Here is a 14,666-nt window from a genome sequence, read left to right on the forward strand (position 1 = left end):
AGGAGAAGGTCATTTAATAGGTTTTGCTGTGAAATATTTGATTTCTAAAACCGTCCTCAATTTAATCTGCCTAGCAGCCTTTCAAGCACATCTGTTTAGCTCTCCAGGTCCTTATATTATCATCCATCCTGAGAAATATTTGATAAAATTGTGTCTCTTCATAAGTTTGAATAGTGCACTGTGCATTGTTGGATCTATGAGACTATTATCGATGGGTCTGGCAACACCACACATTAATGTTGTCTGTCACTTCCAATTATCATTAGCATTGTCATTCATCTGATAAAGTGGGTATTCACCCACGAAAGCTTATGCTCCAATACATCTGTTAGTCTATAAGGTGTCACAGGACTCTTTGTTGCTTTTTACAGATCCAGACTAACACGACTACCCCTCTGATACTTGACTTTCAATTATAAGACCCTATTTTCAATTGCTTATAATTTTGCCTAACTGTCACCATTCAGAAATTTTTCATGCCAGATGTCTGCCTCAGATCTTTTTTGGGGGAGGAGTGGGGAATTCTCAGCTAAAAGAGTTCAGCCATTTCTGAGAATGGGGCAAGAGAAAATATGTTGTTGTGCTCATGTTGATTTTTGGTGGCCTGTTCTTTGAATAGCTGTAGCACCTCATGCTTTGAAGCAGTGACGTGAAAACTATGAGGGTGGGGTGGTCTTCGTGTCAGGGATGTGCCTTTTTCCATCCCAGTGCAAATCTGCCCAAATAGGACTAAGTTATAATTCTTTGAAATATCACAGTTTACACATGCTCAATAGAGACTTCTTAGATTTTAGCGACTAAATTCCCTGAAGGTTCAATCCACATTGGGCATACTACAGCCTGGGACCAAGCAGGACTTTTCTTGAAATTGTAGCTTAGAGCTGCTGCAGGCCATGATGGGTCTCTAAGTCAGAGCACCTAAACTGACTACAGGGAGCAGGTCTCTCCTCTGCTGTCAATGACGCCCTACTGGGCCCAGGCACTGTAGAGGAAGCTGACCAATTTGAATGCAGAGGGAACAAGACTTGCAGATGAGAAGCAGAGTAGATTTGGATAAGAAGTCTGGGGAGAGGGAGAGGGAAACTAGGACTAGGAGTTGAGGTGGGGAGGGAGAGTGGGACTGGCTGAGCAAGGAGATTGGGACTCGGCGCTGAGGAGGGAAATGACCAGTGGGGACTGGGAACCAGTAGTTTGGGAGGAAACTGAGATAAAATGAGAAGCCAGGAGGGGGAGCCTGGGACTGGCTGAGCAATTAAACTGTGACTTAGAGCTAGTGACGTGGCAGTAAAGTGGTGAGGGAGGAGGAAAGATATATCAGAAGAGGAACTGTGGTGCAGCGGGAAGCAGTGGTGTTGCCTGGGCTAAGAGATGAGGACAAGGAGCTGAGGTGGGGGAAACACTGTAACTAGAAGAGAAGCCCAAGGACAGAGATGGGGTTTGGGAGCCAGTGAGGATAGGGAACGGGGACAAGGAGTTCAGAATGTGGACAACTGGAGTTCGGGGTGCTGAGGAGAGACCAATTGGAGTGTTAGAGAGAGTGGGAGAACTGGGACTGGGTGGGGAAAGAGACAAGGAATGGGAGGAAGGTCAGGGAATTGTGAAAAGCTGGGCAAAGAGACTGGGAGTTGAGGGAGAGGGCCTTAAGGACAGGGGAGTCCAGAGGAGTGAGACGAGGCTATGCTCAGCAAGGGGACTGGGACAGGGATAAGAAAACTGAGGAATGGAGACTGGGACTGACTAGGTGAGGAGAATGGAACTTGGATGGGGAAAAGACAAGACTCGGACAAGGACAGTTTGGAGTATAAAAGATAGGATGTGATTATGTCATTAAAGACTGTAGCATAATGCATATGCACAAGGAGATGCAAATTCAGGTTGATGAGGCAGCCTTAATTGTGTCATTTTTTAACTTATGACTGCTTAACTTTGCAACTGTAATCATACTGTTTTGCATGTAGTAGATTATAATTTGATGCCATTCATTTGAGAATAGGTTACTGGACTGAGCATGGGGTTGGAACTCCTGAGATCTAACCCCATTTATTCTGCTGAATTAGCATGTGGCCTTAGATAAATCACAGTTTATACATATGGGGAAAACAATGTCTGTTAGTTAATAGGTGCAATCCTGACCCTATTGAAGCCATTAGTCTTTTTGCGATGGACTTCAGTGGGGCCAGGATTTCACTAAATGTGTCTATAGCAGAGTAAATGGATGTAATGATGTAAATGCAGAGTAGTATTATTCTGAAAACTGCCATACTTCATTTTTTATTAATTGTTTGATCCTTCTTATTTCTGATTAGCTTTGCAAGGTTTTGTTTGATTTTTCCCTTCAAATTGTTTCTTCTACACTACATTAAATGCATTTTCAAAAATTTCAAGATTGCTGCCCCAAAGTGCATTTCTGTCATTGCCATCATTCTCCCACTATCCTTGTACATTTGCTGTCTGAGTCTTTCAGAGCACAGGATTTTACTTTGAGAAGTTTGTCAGATTTTGATCCTTTTTCACATATTGGCTTCCATAATCCTTACAAAGTTCAAATCAGATTAAAGCACTAGAGATGTTATACAATGATTGCAGGGCACCAGACTTCGCCAGCTGTGGTGTGTTTTGTTTTTATCTATGTCCTCCCTCATTATTCTAGCCTTCTTTGGGGACTTTTCTTAACCTACCTCAGGTTTTTTTACCCTCATCTGTGATCTTGATGTCTTATGGTTAAACACAAATTCATGCTGTATTTTCACTGATACTCCATGCTGTGTAATGTGAATTGATTAAAAAGAAATAGCTTTTGCATAGCAGATGTGATGTTAATTTGGTTACTTTGGGAATTTTGATTGATACTCCCACTTTCAGTTCCTTTCCAACCAGACTTTCATCTCACTTGTGTTCTTTCATCCTTAATAAGACTATTCCTCCGTGCCTTCATCACCAAGGTGTCCATAAAGTTAGTTTGTTCTCTAACTTGCTGGCATTGAAAGCAATGCATTGTCTTAGGGGTCTTCGTTCATATATAGGTGAACAATCACAATGTAGAACTTTTTTTTTAATTTTTGCAATTCAAATGATAAATCTATTAAAATCCTATGTCCTCAGACTGGTTATAATTTTACTTCATAGGAGAAGCCTACATGAGACTGAGCAAGCTGCCTGAAGCAGAACACTGGTATATGGAGTCGTTGCGATCCAAGACTGACCACATCCCAGCACATCTAACATACGGGAAACTTCTGGCTCTAACGGTGAGTTAATCTGCCATTTCTGAGAGTAAATACTAGAGCTCCCAAAAGAAGTGTTACCAAATAGCTTTCACAGAAGTGAGGTAGAGGGATAACCTGGCCTTGTGGCATTCTTGGTCTGGAAATTTATTATGATGCTATTAATAAATACTTTGTATTTCAGTAGCATCTTCCAATTCAGGAACTAAATATACTGTAAAACATCACCTATATATCTTTGTAACCCCTTGCCCATTAACGAAATGCAGCCACCTTTGAGGAGGAAGACAGCAGCTGTAGTATAGCTCACAGTAACCATATACAAGTTTATAACAGGAAATAAAGAATATTGTATCCATCTGAAAGATACGTGCATTAAGATTAAGGGTTTGTCTACAGAGTGGGATAATGCATTGTACGAGAGTGTGATCTTTATAATGCACTAACATGTTGCACATTAGTTGGTCTGTATTGACCCTGTTGGGGTGCACTAAAAGTTCCCTGGTGTGAACTAATGTAGTCTGTTTCAAATTGTATCATAGTGCTGTTCTGTGAGGTCAAAGCCCTAAGTTACTTTATTATAGTTGATTCAGATTGTGAATGTCCTTATTTTAATATTAAAATATCTTTGTTTGCATACCGCCTTTCATCTAAGGATCCTAAAGCATTTACAGACAGCAGTTGGGCCGTGCAATAATGTGATACATTAAAACATTATCTTTATTTTACAAGGGAAACTGAGGTATTCCTCAGTGGTGAAGTGTCTTTCCGAGTCATACAGCACTTCAGTAGCAGAGCTGGGACTGGAACCCAGAACACCCAATTACTTGTCTTAGGCCTGGTCTACACTAGGACTTTAAATCGAATTTAGCAGCGTTAATTCGAATTAACCGCTCAACCGTCCACACCAGGAAGCCGTTTAATTCGACCTAGAGGGCTCTTTAGTTCGAATTCGGTACTCCACCCCGACGAGGGGAGTAGCGCTAAATTCGACATGACTATCTCGAATTAGGCTATGTGTGGATGCAAATCGAACTTAGTAGCTCCGGGAGCTATCCCACAGTGCACCACTCTGTTGACGCTCTGGACAGCAGTCCAAGCTTGGATTCTCTGACCAGCCACACAGGAAACGACCCGGGAAAATTTGAATTCCTTTTCCTGTCTGGGCGGTTTGAATCTGATGTCCTGGTTGGACATCGGGGCGAGCTCAGCAGCACCTGCAACGATGCAGAGCTCTCCAGCAGAGGAGTCCATGCAATCCCAGAATAGAAAGAGGTCCCCAGCATGGACAGACCGGGAAGTCCTGGATCTGATCGCTGTGTGGGGCGATGAGTCTGTGCTTTCGGAGCTGCGCTCCAACAAACGGAATGCAAAGACCTACGAGAAGGTCTCCAAAGCCATGATACAGACAGAGGATACAGCCGGGATACAACGCAGTGCCGCGTGAAAATCAAGGACCTGAGACAAGGCTACCAAAAAGTCAGAGCGGCAAACGGACGCTCCGGAGCCCAGCCCCAGACATGCCGCTTCTACGAGGCACTGCATGCCATTCTCGGTGGGTCTGCCACCACTGCCCCACCAGTGACCGTGGACTCTGAGGATGGGATAGTGTCGAGGGGCAGTTTCTCGGCGATGTTCGCCGATGGGGAAGATGAGGAAGGGTTTGTGGAGGACGAGGCAGGCGACAGCGGTTACAATACTGCTTTCCCCGACAGCCAGGATCTCTTCATCACCCTCACAGAGATCCCCTACCAACCCTCCCCGGCCGTTAACCCGGACTCAGAATCAGGGGAAGGATCAGTCGGTAAGTGCTATAAACATGGAAACATTTATTTTTTAAAAAACAGGAATAAAAAATGTATAAAAACTATATAAAAACTTTTCCCTATAAAACTATATAAAAAGAAGGTCCACACATATAGGGATGGAACAGAAATCCTCCTGGGACACTTCCACGAAGCTCTCGTAGAGCAGCTCGAAAAGTCTCTGCAGGAGGTTCCTGGGGAGAGGTGCCTTATTTGGTGCTCCGTGGAAGCACACTCTTCCGCGCCAGGCCATCCTAATGTACAGTGGAATCATTGCCTCCACCAGCATGGCAGCATACGGTCCTGGTCTGTGCAGGGATTCTCGCAGCATCCTCTCTCTCTCTCTCCGAGTGACCCGCCTCAGGGTAATCTCGTTTGGCGATTGCTGCATCTAATTAGGGCAATTAGTGTACTATTACTATTGTGAATGCTTGACTTTTACTTTGCATAGCAATGACCTTCGTTTAACAGCCACGTGTTGGAGGCCGCAGAGGAAAAGCATACAGTGATCTTTCCCAGGCACAGCCGCGAGGGGCTGGAACAGGGTCAGACTTTATGCTTTCCAGATTGCCTTCAGCGGGAGGGCACAGCTATCCATTAACTGTTAAGCAGCCTATGGTGTAGTGCTTACCAGGCCTGGCTGCTACACGGATTCAGCTGTACCGCCCCGCTTGTCCGATCTCCTGTGCATGACCGCAGCCAATGAAAGCGTATTCCGAAATCTCGAACTTGTCCTGAGAGCTCGTGAGACTAGGTGCCCTGTATGGTCTTGTTCACAGAAACTGACTAGACTGTGTTCAGTGTTCGCAAACATGTATCTTTTCAAGGAAATCACTTCCTTTTTCCCATCACACAGCTGCGGTTCTTTCACGAACTGCCCCGGCTTCCCCCTCACAGAGGCTGGCGCAGATTAGGCGGTGAAAGAAAAAGACTAGGGACGACATGTTCTCGGAACTGATGGCCTGCTCCAGAGCCGAGGCAGCCGAGCAGAGACAGTGGAGGGAGACCCTATGTCAGAACCAGCGCTCACACAGCGAACGGGAGGACAGGTGGCGGCAGGAAGACCAGCAGGCGACTCAAACGCTGCTTGGGCTAATGAGGGAGCAAACGGACACGCTCCGGCGCCTTGTAGATGTTCTGCAGGACGGCAGGCAGGAGGAGAGAGCCCCCCTGAACTGTATCTGCAACCGCCCTCCCCCGCCACAAAGTCCTGTCCCCCCCTCACCCAAAATCACAAGAAGGAGGGGCGCTAGGGGCCTTGAAAACTGTCACTCCACCCCAGCAGAGCGCTCATGTACCAAACAGCTCTCATGCCATAAATTTTGAGAAGTGCTTCCCTTCCTGGATCACCCAGTCCCAAATCCAAGTTTCATCCCCCCACTGTGTAGTTGAGTATTAAGAGTAGTTTGTTGTTATTCACTGTTTCCGTCACGTTTTCCTTGTCAGAAGACTTTGTGTGATGGGGGGGGAGGGGTTTTTTAATTGCATAGGACAGCCTCCATTACCAGGGTACAGACTTGGGGGCAGGATCAACAGCAGGACACACACAGACTGCAGTCACTAGGCACCAGGGTCAGTCTGTGAGGTGTATGCTGCCCCAGGGTCCTAGCACCTGCCATCCACAAATGGCAAGGCAGGCTGCCCTTACCATGCCCTTCCACCCTAGCCACGAGCCTCTCCGATGCCCTGAGCCCCAGCAAGAGCCCTCATCCACGGACACATACTCACCCTTCCCACACACCCCTCACCCCTTCCTATGCCCCAACCCCCAGCCCAGAGCCTGCATCCAAACTCCGTCCCAAAGACGGCACCCCTCACCCCTTCCTGCAAACCCACCCCTTCCTGCACACCCACCTGCAACCGTCCTCCCACCAGAGACCGCTGTAGGAGCAGGAGCCTGTCATTCCTCTACTGTAGAAGCGGTCTGTACATCAGTGCACACCGTACCCACCACAGTCTGTGTCCATATTTCAACCCTTGAACAGGAATTCATAATTAAAGAAAACTTTGTTAATAATCAGTGTTCCATTAAATTTATTTTAAAACGTGTGTTGGAAGGGGGGAAACCTGGAGAACGGGGTATGTAACCGCAGATCGAAGTCAACAGTCACTGAAACAGGCTCAGGTTCAGCTTCTCTGTAAATCAACTGGAGAGTCATAGGTTACCCTGCTCTCCGAGGAACCTAGCTTTCAAAGCCTCCCGGATGCACAGCGCTTCCCGCTGGGATCTTCTATCGGCACAGCTGTCTGGCTGAGCGTAATCAGCAGCCAGGCGATTTGCCTCAACCTCCCATCCCGCCATAAAGGTCTCCCCCTTGCTCTCACAGAGATTGTGGAGCACACAGCAAGCAGCAATAACAACGGGGATATTTTTTTCGCTGAGGTCCGAGCGAGTCAGTAAGCTCCGCCATCTCCCCTTGAGACGTCCGAAAGCACACTCCACCACCATTCTGCACTTGCTCAGCCGGTAGTTGAAGAGCTCCTTCTCACTGTCCAAGGCGCCTGTATAAGGCTTCATGAGCCAGGGCATTAGCAGGTAGGCTGGGTCCCCGAGGATCACTGTAGGCATCTGCACATCCCCAACCGTTATTTTGTGGTCCGGGAAGAAAATACCTGCCTGGAGGCGTCTAAACAGACCAGAGTTCCTGAACACACGCGCGTCATGAACCTTGCCCGGCCACCCGACGTAGATGTTGGTAAAACGTCCCCTATGGTCCACCAGTGCTTGCAGCACCATAGAAAAGTAGCCCTTTCGGTTAATGTACTCGCTGGCCTGGTGGGCCGGTCCCAGGATAGGGATGTGAGTGCCATCTATAGCCCCACCGCAGTTTGGGAATCCCATCGCGCCGAAGCCATCTATGACGACCTGGACGTTTCCCAGGGTCACTACCTTTGAGAGCAGTTGCTCAACGATTGCGTGGGCTACTTGAATCACAGCAAGCCCTATGGTAGATTTGCCCACGCCAAAGTGGTTCGCTACTGACCGGTAGCTGTCTGGTGTTGCAAGTTTCCAGAGGGCTATGGCCACTCGCTTCTGCACAGTCAGGGCTGCTCGCATCCGGGTGTCCTGGCGCTTCAGGGCAGGGGACAGCAAGTCACAGAGTTCAAGGAAAGTGCCCTTACGCATCCTGAAGTTTCGCAGCCACTGTGATTCATCCCAGACCTGCAGCACTATGCGGTCCCACCAGTCCGTGCTTGTTTCCCGGGCCCAGAATCGCCATTCCACACCATGAACTTGACCCATTGCCACCATGATCTCCACTGCGCGGCGTACCCTGCTTTGTGAGAGGTCTGCGCCACTCTGTGACTTCCTGTCCTCACCGCGCTGCCGGAGCCTCCTCGCCCGATTTCTCAGCAGCTGACTGTGGAAGAGGTGTTGACAACGGCCATAAGTGCAGAGATGATCGCAGCGGGCTCCATGCTCGCAGTGCTGTGGCGTCCAAGCTGTAACCGACCAGAGAAGGGCGCAAACAGATTTCCCGCCGGCGCTTTCAAGGAGAGAGGGCGGGAGTGATGGTTGAATGATGACAGTTACCCAAAACCACCCTCGACACATTTTTTCCCCCAGCAGGCATTGGGGGCTCTACCCAGCATTCCAATGGGCAGCGGGGAGTGCGGGAACTGTGGGATAGCTTCCCACAGTGCACCGCTTCCAAAGTCGACGCTTGCCCCGTTACTGTGGACTCAGACAGTCGAATTAGTGTATTTAGTGTGGATACACAAATTCGACTTCATAAGGTCGATTCCACAAATTCAAATTAAGTAGATTCGAAATAGTCTTGTAGTGTAGACGTACCCTTATACTCAGCCTGCACACTTCCATCTTTTAATGGTAGCTTTTCCATGATGATTTTCTTGGCCTCATCTTTCAAAGGAAAGACCTTACATTGTCCTTCTCACATTCTTAGTGCAGGGCTGGCCATACCGTGATTTTGCTAGACTTTTTCAACATGTTCATGTTGCCTCCTCAAATTCACTTTCAGATCTGTAAACAGTTGAGCTCATGGCTCCCGCATAAGGTGCCCAAAGATAGTCACAGAAGAGAAGGGAATTACAGTCCCTATTTGGATAGCCCATTGCACCAGTAGTGTGCAGCTAACTATCCCCTGCACATTTTGAAGTTATAAAATGGATTCTCTTTTTTCTTAGTCACTAATACTTCCTCCCATTTTTGCAGCTGCCATTTTCTTCCCATTTCTTTCTGCTGTGCTGATCACCTCCTCTCTATTTTCTACTCACAATCTTCTTCTTCTCTCCCATACTCTTCCTTATCTTTCAGCCTTTCACTTCCATTGGCATATTTTCTTTGTTTCCCTAGTTGTCTGCAACGACCACAAGGTTTCACCCTATCACTTGAACCCAAAGTCCATCACCAAAATCCCAGGTCTCTTACCTCTGGGGACCGTTTATTTTATTCCCTTAACCACAATGAAAACTGGATACAGGAAGCATCAGCAACTAGCTTGATCGCTCTTCCCACCCAACCACACTGCATGGTATCACAATTCCTGCCCAATCCATTGCCTCATATCCTGTAGCCATATATCAGCATTTCCGTCGGACAAATGTATGTCTTCCTTGCTGGAATGGAGCTCAAGGAGACTTCACCTGGCTCCTGCTCTGGGCTAAATCCTGGGAACTGGGGAGTGCTGGCAAATCAGCTCCCCTCTCCCCCAGCTGGCCAGTGGGTGCCAGAGACTCCCAGGGGGAGGAGCTACCTAGTGTCCCTTGGCGAGTGTCTCCATCCCTTGCCACTGGGACTGTCCCTCTTTCACAGCAGGCCCCATCAATTTCCCCCATCCATTGATGAGGATGGTGGCATTGTTTGCAGTGAAGAAAATACTGGATGTTGCTCTGCCTTGTTCTGCTCCTCAATCCTTTGGCTTCCCTCTGAACACCCTCATCTTCCTTTGTCCCAGCTTCACTATGGCCCCTCTTCTACACAATCTTCCGACAAAGGACTTTTGTATACAGTGTAACAGGAAAGAAATATAGAAGAAATACCTTAACTCCACCATATCCTCCACCCTTTCTTTACTTTTGCTTAACATACATGAATTGCAGTGAGAAAAGTTTAGAACAGAAGGACTGAGATGAGTGAAGGAAGTGACAACAATAATTAAAGTGAATTCAACATCTATTTTCAAATGTTACTAAAAGCTGTCAATTAAAAGGTTTAATAAAGCCAGTACAGATTTGAGCTTTCAGTTTGCAATGGAATAATAGTTGAGGTCTGATCATTATCACACTGTCTGTCAGTTTCAACCTGTGTAACTATAATTTTCCACTCTAATTCCCAATTCCAGTTAAAATTTCTCACATACTGACATACACATGCACTTTTGGGATATATCTATTTAATATTAAACTCCAAGTGGAATACATCATAGGATTTCCCAGTTCACCTTCCTCTTCTGGCCCACTTCATTATTTGCACCTGAGGAGTATATCTGAAAGCTTGCATGATGAGGGTTTTGGGGTTTTTTTCTTCCTCATTCTCTTTTTTTTTCTTGAAGAAATATTTTTATGAGACACAGAAGTTCTATTTTACTAGAACATATGGAAGGGGAAGGAAGGGTTTTCTCAGTTAGAATCCAGATCTCTATTTTTTCCACCCCACACACCTCTTTCTGATTTAATTTTACATATATTCTTAATTGCTGATTTGATGGAATATATGATCTGTTATGGGATGTCTTGTCATTTCCATGAAAAAAAAATCCTACATCTTTTTTTTTAACATCTTAGTTATTTCCAAATTATGAGAACTGGCTACAGGAAATTTTAGATTTGTCCGTTAGTCCTGAAATAATTTTATTATATAATTTTGAGTTTCTGAATTGATAACATGCACCTACTTTGGAGGGAGAATGGAAAAGGGTGAAAATGTCCACACAAATTTGTGTTAGAGTTTAACTGTTTATATTTCTTGAAGGAATTTAAACACAAGATACATATGAAGCAGACAGTGCCTTCAGGTTCAGGAAAGAATATATATCACTATCAGAATTGAAAATAATCTCTATACAACTCTGAGTATTGGACACCACATCATGATGTTAAACCATAGGCCAGTGAAATGCAATACACCTCCTTTTCCCACACACGCACTCTTCCATGTTTGTCTGTTTTCATAAAAAATGATTGAGTGCCCTAAAATTATCTTTTCTTTTATTACTGCCATGTCTTCTCTGTATATATTCATTGCTGTACATATGACATCAATGTGCATTAACAGAAAAATAAGACAGAAGACACAAAAGGAGCATATTTTTGTTTTTGTTTTTTACCCTTCCAGAATGTAATTAACATAGTGCTTCAGAACACAACACTATTTAGATGATGATGTGGTAGTGGATATGAAATGCATATATTTGGTTGTGGTTTGTTGTTGTTTTTAATTATTCAGGTTTGGTCAATGACATTTCAATATTGGGAATGATTTATGACCAATAAATGGGAAAGGAGCAGAATATATTTTATTGGATTTTCTACAGTCATCAGTTTTTTCAGGAGAGCTGAATGGAGGAGGAAATTGGCAGTGGGATATGAAACCTTTGACCTCCAGGTTGATGGTTCAGCCTTGGTCAATTTTACAACACAATGGTTGTTCCATGGCATCTGTGAAAGGAGTTTCAAGCAGAGGTATCTTCATCACTAAGGCTTCTTTCACGACTGGCACTAACTGGCATGCTTGATCGAAGTCTCTACAGATTCCACTGGGATTGAATGGAGATAGAAGCTGGAATAATCTCTCATCTCATCCCTCCAAGCCAGGGTTAGAGTCACATTGTGATTCATTCTCAATTTGAACTTTGCTATTTAAGTCTATTGAATAGAAATGGACACTGCACAGATGACTGAAAAAAGGCAGGAAGTTATTGGGTGATTCTCTCAAATGTTAAGGAGAGACATTTTGGGGTCTCTCTCCTTTTATGTCACACCAGTCATAGTTTGTTTAAAGTTAAACTTTTTGCAACTTTTTTTTTGAGCTACAGTAAAATGAATGTTGAAACAAACTTCTGTTAACAGTTCGACTTGGCTGTTAGCTTATTTTCCAAGGAAGAGATGGGGCAGTGAGTGGGAGGAGATGAAGAATGGAAATGATAACTGAGCTAGAAAACTTTCCTTGGCCAGGGAGCTAAAAAAAAAAATAAAAAAATGCTCAGCCAAGCTTCTAGATCTCAGCCAAAGGCAATTGTACAACATAAACCTAGTTGTAAAATCAAAACTATAAAGTTCACAAATTCAATAATGTTTTATTTCCTGACTTAAATAGCCCAATTTTAACCCCAGCTTTTCTGCCTCCTCAAGTCTGTTGCCAGTATTAACACCTACTAATAGCACTGAGACTTGGTTCATTTATTCCCCCAGTGCCAAACCTGGCTACTGAACCAGTTTCTTGTACCTTCTAGATTCATCTTCCTCTTGTGAACAACTGTTATGATTGTGGGGAGGACTAACCTATGCCCAGTCTGTTATGACATGCCAAATTGCTGCTAATTGCTGTAGGCTGTGATTTCCCAATTTGCAGTAGGAGCAATTTATAGTTGTATAAACGTAGGAGTATAAATCAAGTAGTGTGCTAGAGTACTGAGTTACTAAATGCATTTATATTGTCTGGACTTGGTTCTAACATATCAAACACACTAATGAAATATGAATGCAGAGAGCATGTTCTTAACCTATGATTTCTTTTATGATTTCCTGATACTTCTTATTTCTTCAATAATTAGTCCTATAAGACTCCTTAAAATAAAGCCACTTTACCGCTCTATCCAATATACCTGTTTAGCTGTGAAAAGTTAATATAATCTTCCTTTCTCTTCTTGACCGCTTGGGACAATGACCTCCGTGTCTTGTTCCTTTTCTCGGTCCACTGAAACAAGTTTCTAATTATCATAGTTGCCTTCAACGATGTAGGATACAGTGTTATGAATCAAACTCAAATCTCAAGTGCAGTAGAAATTAAAAGCTGACATCAGATCTTGCTGAAAAGAGATTTTTAAACAGAATTTGTTCCTTTTTGAGTGTTTTGCCCTGCTGAAACACAGGATGATATACCCTGTTTTTACAACTGTAAAAAACGGTAAATAAGAATTCATCCTGTACTGTAAAACTTAAAATTATGGTAACTGTGTGGTGAATGAATGATATTAATTCATTTAATTTGAAGTTGATTTTTGCAGCTTCAGATCTGCATGCGGCTAATATTACTCCTGTTTTGAAAGGCTATTTGCATAGAGAGACTTTAAACCTGCATTTTACAAGCAATAACATGAACAATGGAAGGCAGAAAGGCTAATCTAAGCTCTATAATTTTTCTTGTGCTAATTTGCTTGGTTTTGTATATGCTTAGTATGAGGTTATTTGGAAGGTGCTAACCCATTCCATTTATAGACTTCCACCTGTTTCTGCAAAAGAGCAGAAAATACCAGCTTCAGTTTGAAGCACAACATAAAATCCCCAGAAATAAATTTACACACATCCCCAGAAATAAATATTGTTGCAAACCTTTGTACATTTTAATGGGTTACACACTAGTATTTTGTTTACTTATTTTGATATTACAGTTTCTTTAGAAAAAGTTTAAATTGTGCTTTTTGTTTAAGAACTCTTTGATATAGGAGTAATCATTTTTGTGTGTGGGTCTTGTGAGTGTTTATAATGCTTAGTACAATGGGTCCCAATCTCTGATTGGGCCTTAGACACCCTTGAAATAATAATTCTTTTCTACGCCTACCCAAATAGTGCATGTGTGTGTCCGTGCATTCAATAAAGTGATATGGCTTAAACCTTTTAAAAAAACAACTGTTCATGAAACAGACAATTGTCTTACATTCATAGAAGTGTTAAATGTGGCATTCCTGGGCAAAATGACTCTTAGTAAAGCTTACTGTCAGAGTATCTACAAGGATATGTCCGTGGAACTCGGAAGGCGCTGTCTGTGTTGTAATAAAAGCTGGACATTTAAAGTTACACTGTGTAGACCTCAAAAACATTTTACTTATTGATCTTTTCAATACATTTCATGTAAGTCTATTTATTTGTTCATATATGACAATACATCTGAAGTCTAATTATCATTTGTACTACAGCAACTTCATTCTCTCTAAGAGTATGTCTACGCTACCCGCCGGATCGGTAGGCAGTGATCAGTCCAGCGGGGGTTGATTTGTCTAGTCTAGACGCGATATATCAACCCCCAAACGCTCTCCCGTCGACTCTTGTACTCCAGCTCGCCGAGAAGCGCAGGCAGAGTCGACGGGGGAGCGGCAGCAGTCTACTCACCAGGGTGAAGGCACCACGGTAAGTTGATCTAAGTACGTCGACTTCAGCTATGTTATTCACGTAGCTGAAGTTGCGTAACTTTGATCAGTCCCCCTCAGTGTAGACCAGGCCTTAGAGTGCAAAGATGCCTTAAAGTGGGAGCAATTTGTATTTTAGAGGGTTTAAATACAATTTACTTCCACTTTGAGGCCCCTTTAAATTGATAGGGTAGCGTAAAGAAGCTTAAGTGTAAATGAGACTCAGACCCCTCATTTGTTTTTATAGCTGGTTGTTAAATCTTTAACAACATGTGGTCATTCACTGAATATATAGATACAACCCCATATGCTTTTTGGATGCCATTATA

The 14,666-nt window shown here is 44.0% G+C and overlaps 1 protein-coding gene across 2 annotated transcripts in view; it reads left to right on the top strand.

Annotated features, from left to right (window-relative positions):
- The window catches only part of TMTC2 (transmembrane O-mannosyltransferase targeting cadherins 2), a 371,717-nt gene that overhangs the window by 277,919 nt on the left and 79,132 nt on the right, over positions 1-14,666 (top strand). For both annotated transcript variants that reach the window (XM_045002668.1, XM_045002669.1), the window contains one exon: positions 3,127-3,248. In XM_045002668.1, the coding sequence (XP_044858603.1) occupies positions 3,127-3,248 (122 nt within the window). The remainder of the gene's footprint in view (positions 1-3,126; positions 3,249-14,666) is intronic.

The sequence above is a fragment of the Mauremys mutica genome, chromosome 1, assembly GCF_020497125.1.
Source record: "Mauremys mutica isolate MM-2020 ecotype Southern chromosome 1, ASM2049712v1, whole genome shotgun sequence".
Classification (NCBI taxonomy): domain Eukaryota; kingdom Metazoa; phylum Chordata; order Testudines; family Geoemydidae; genus Mauremys; species Mauremys mutica.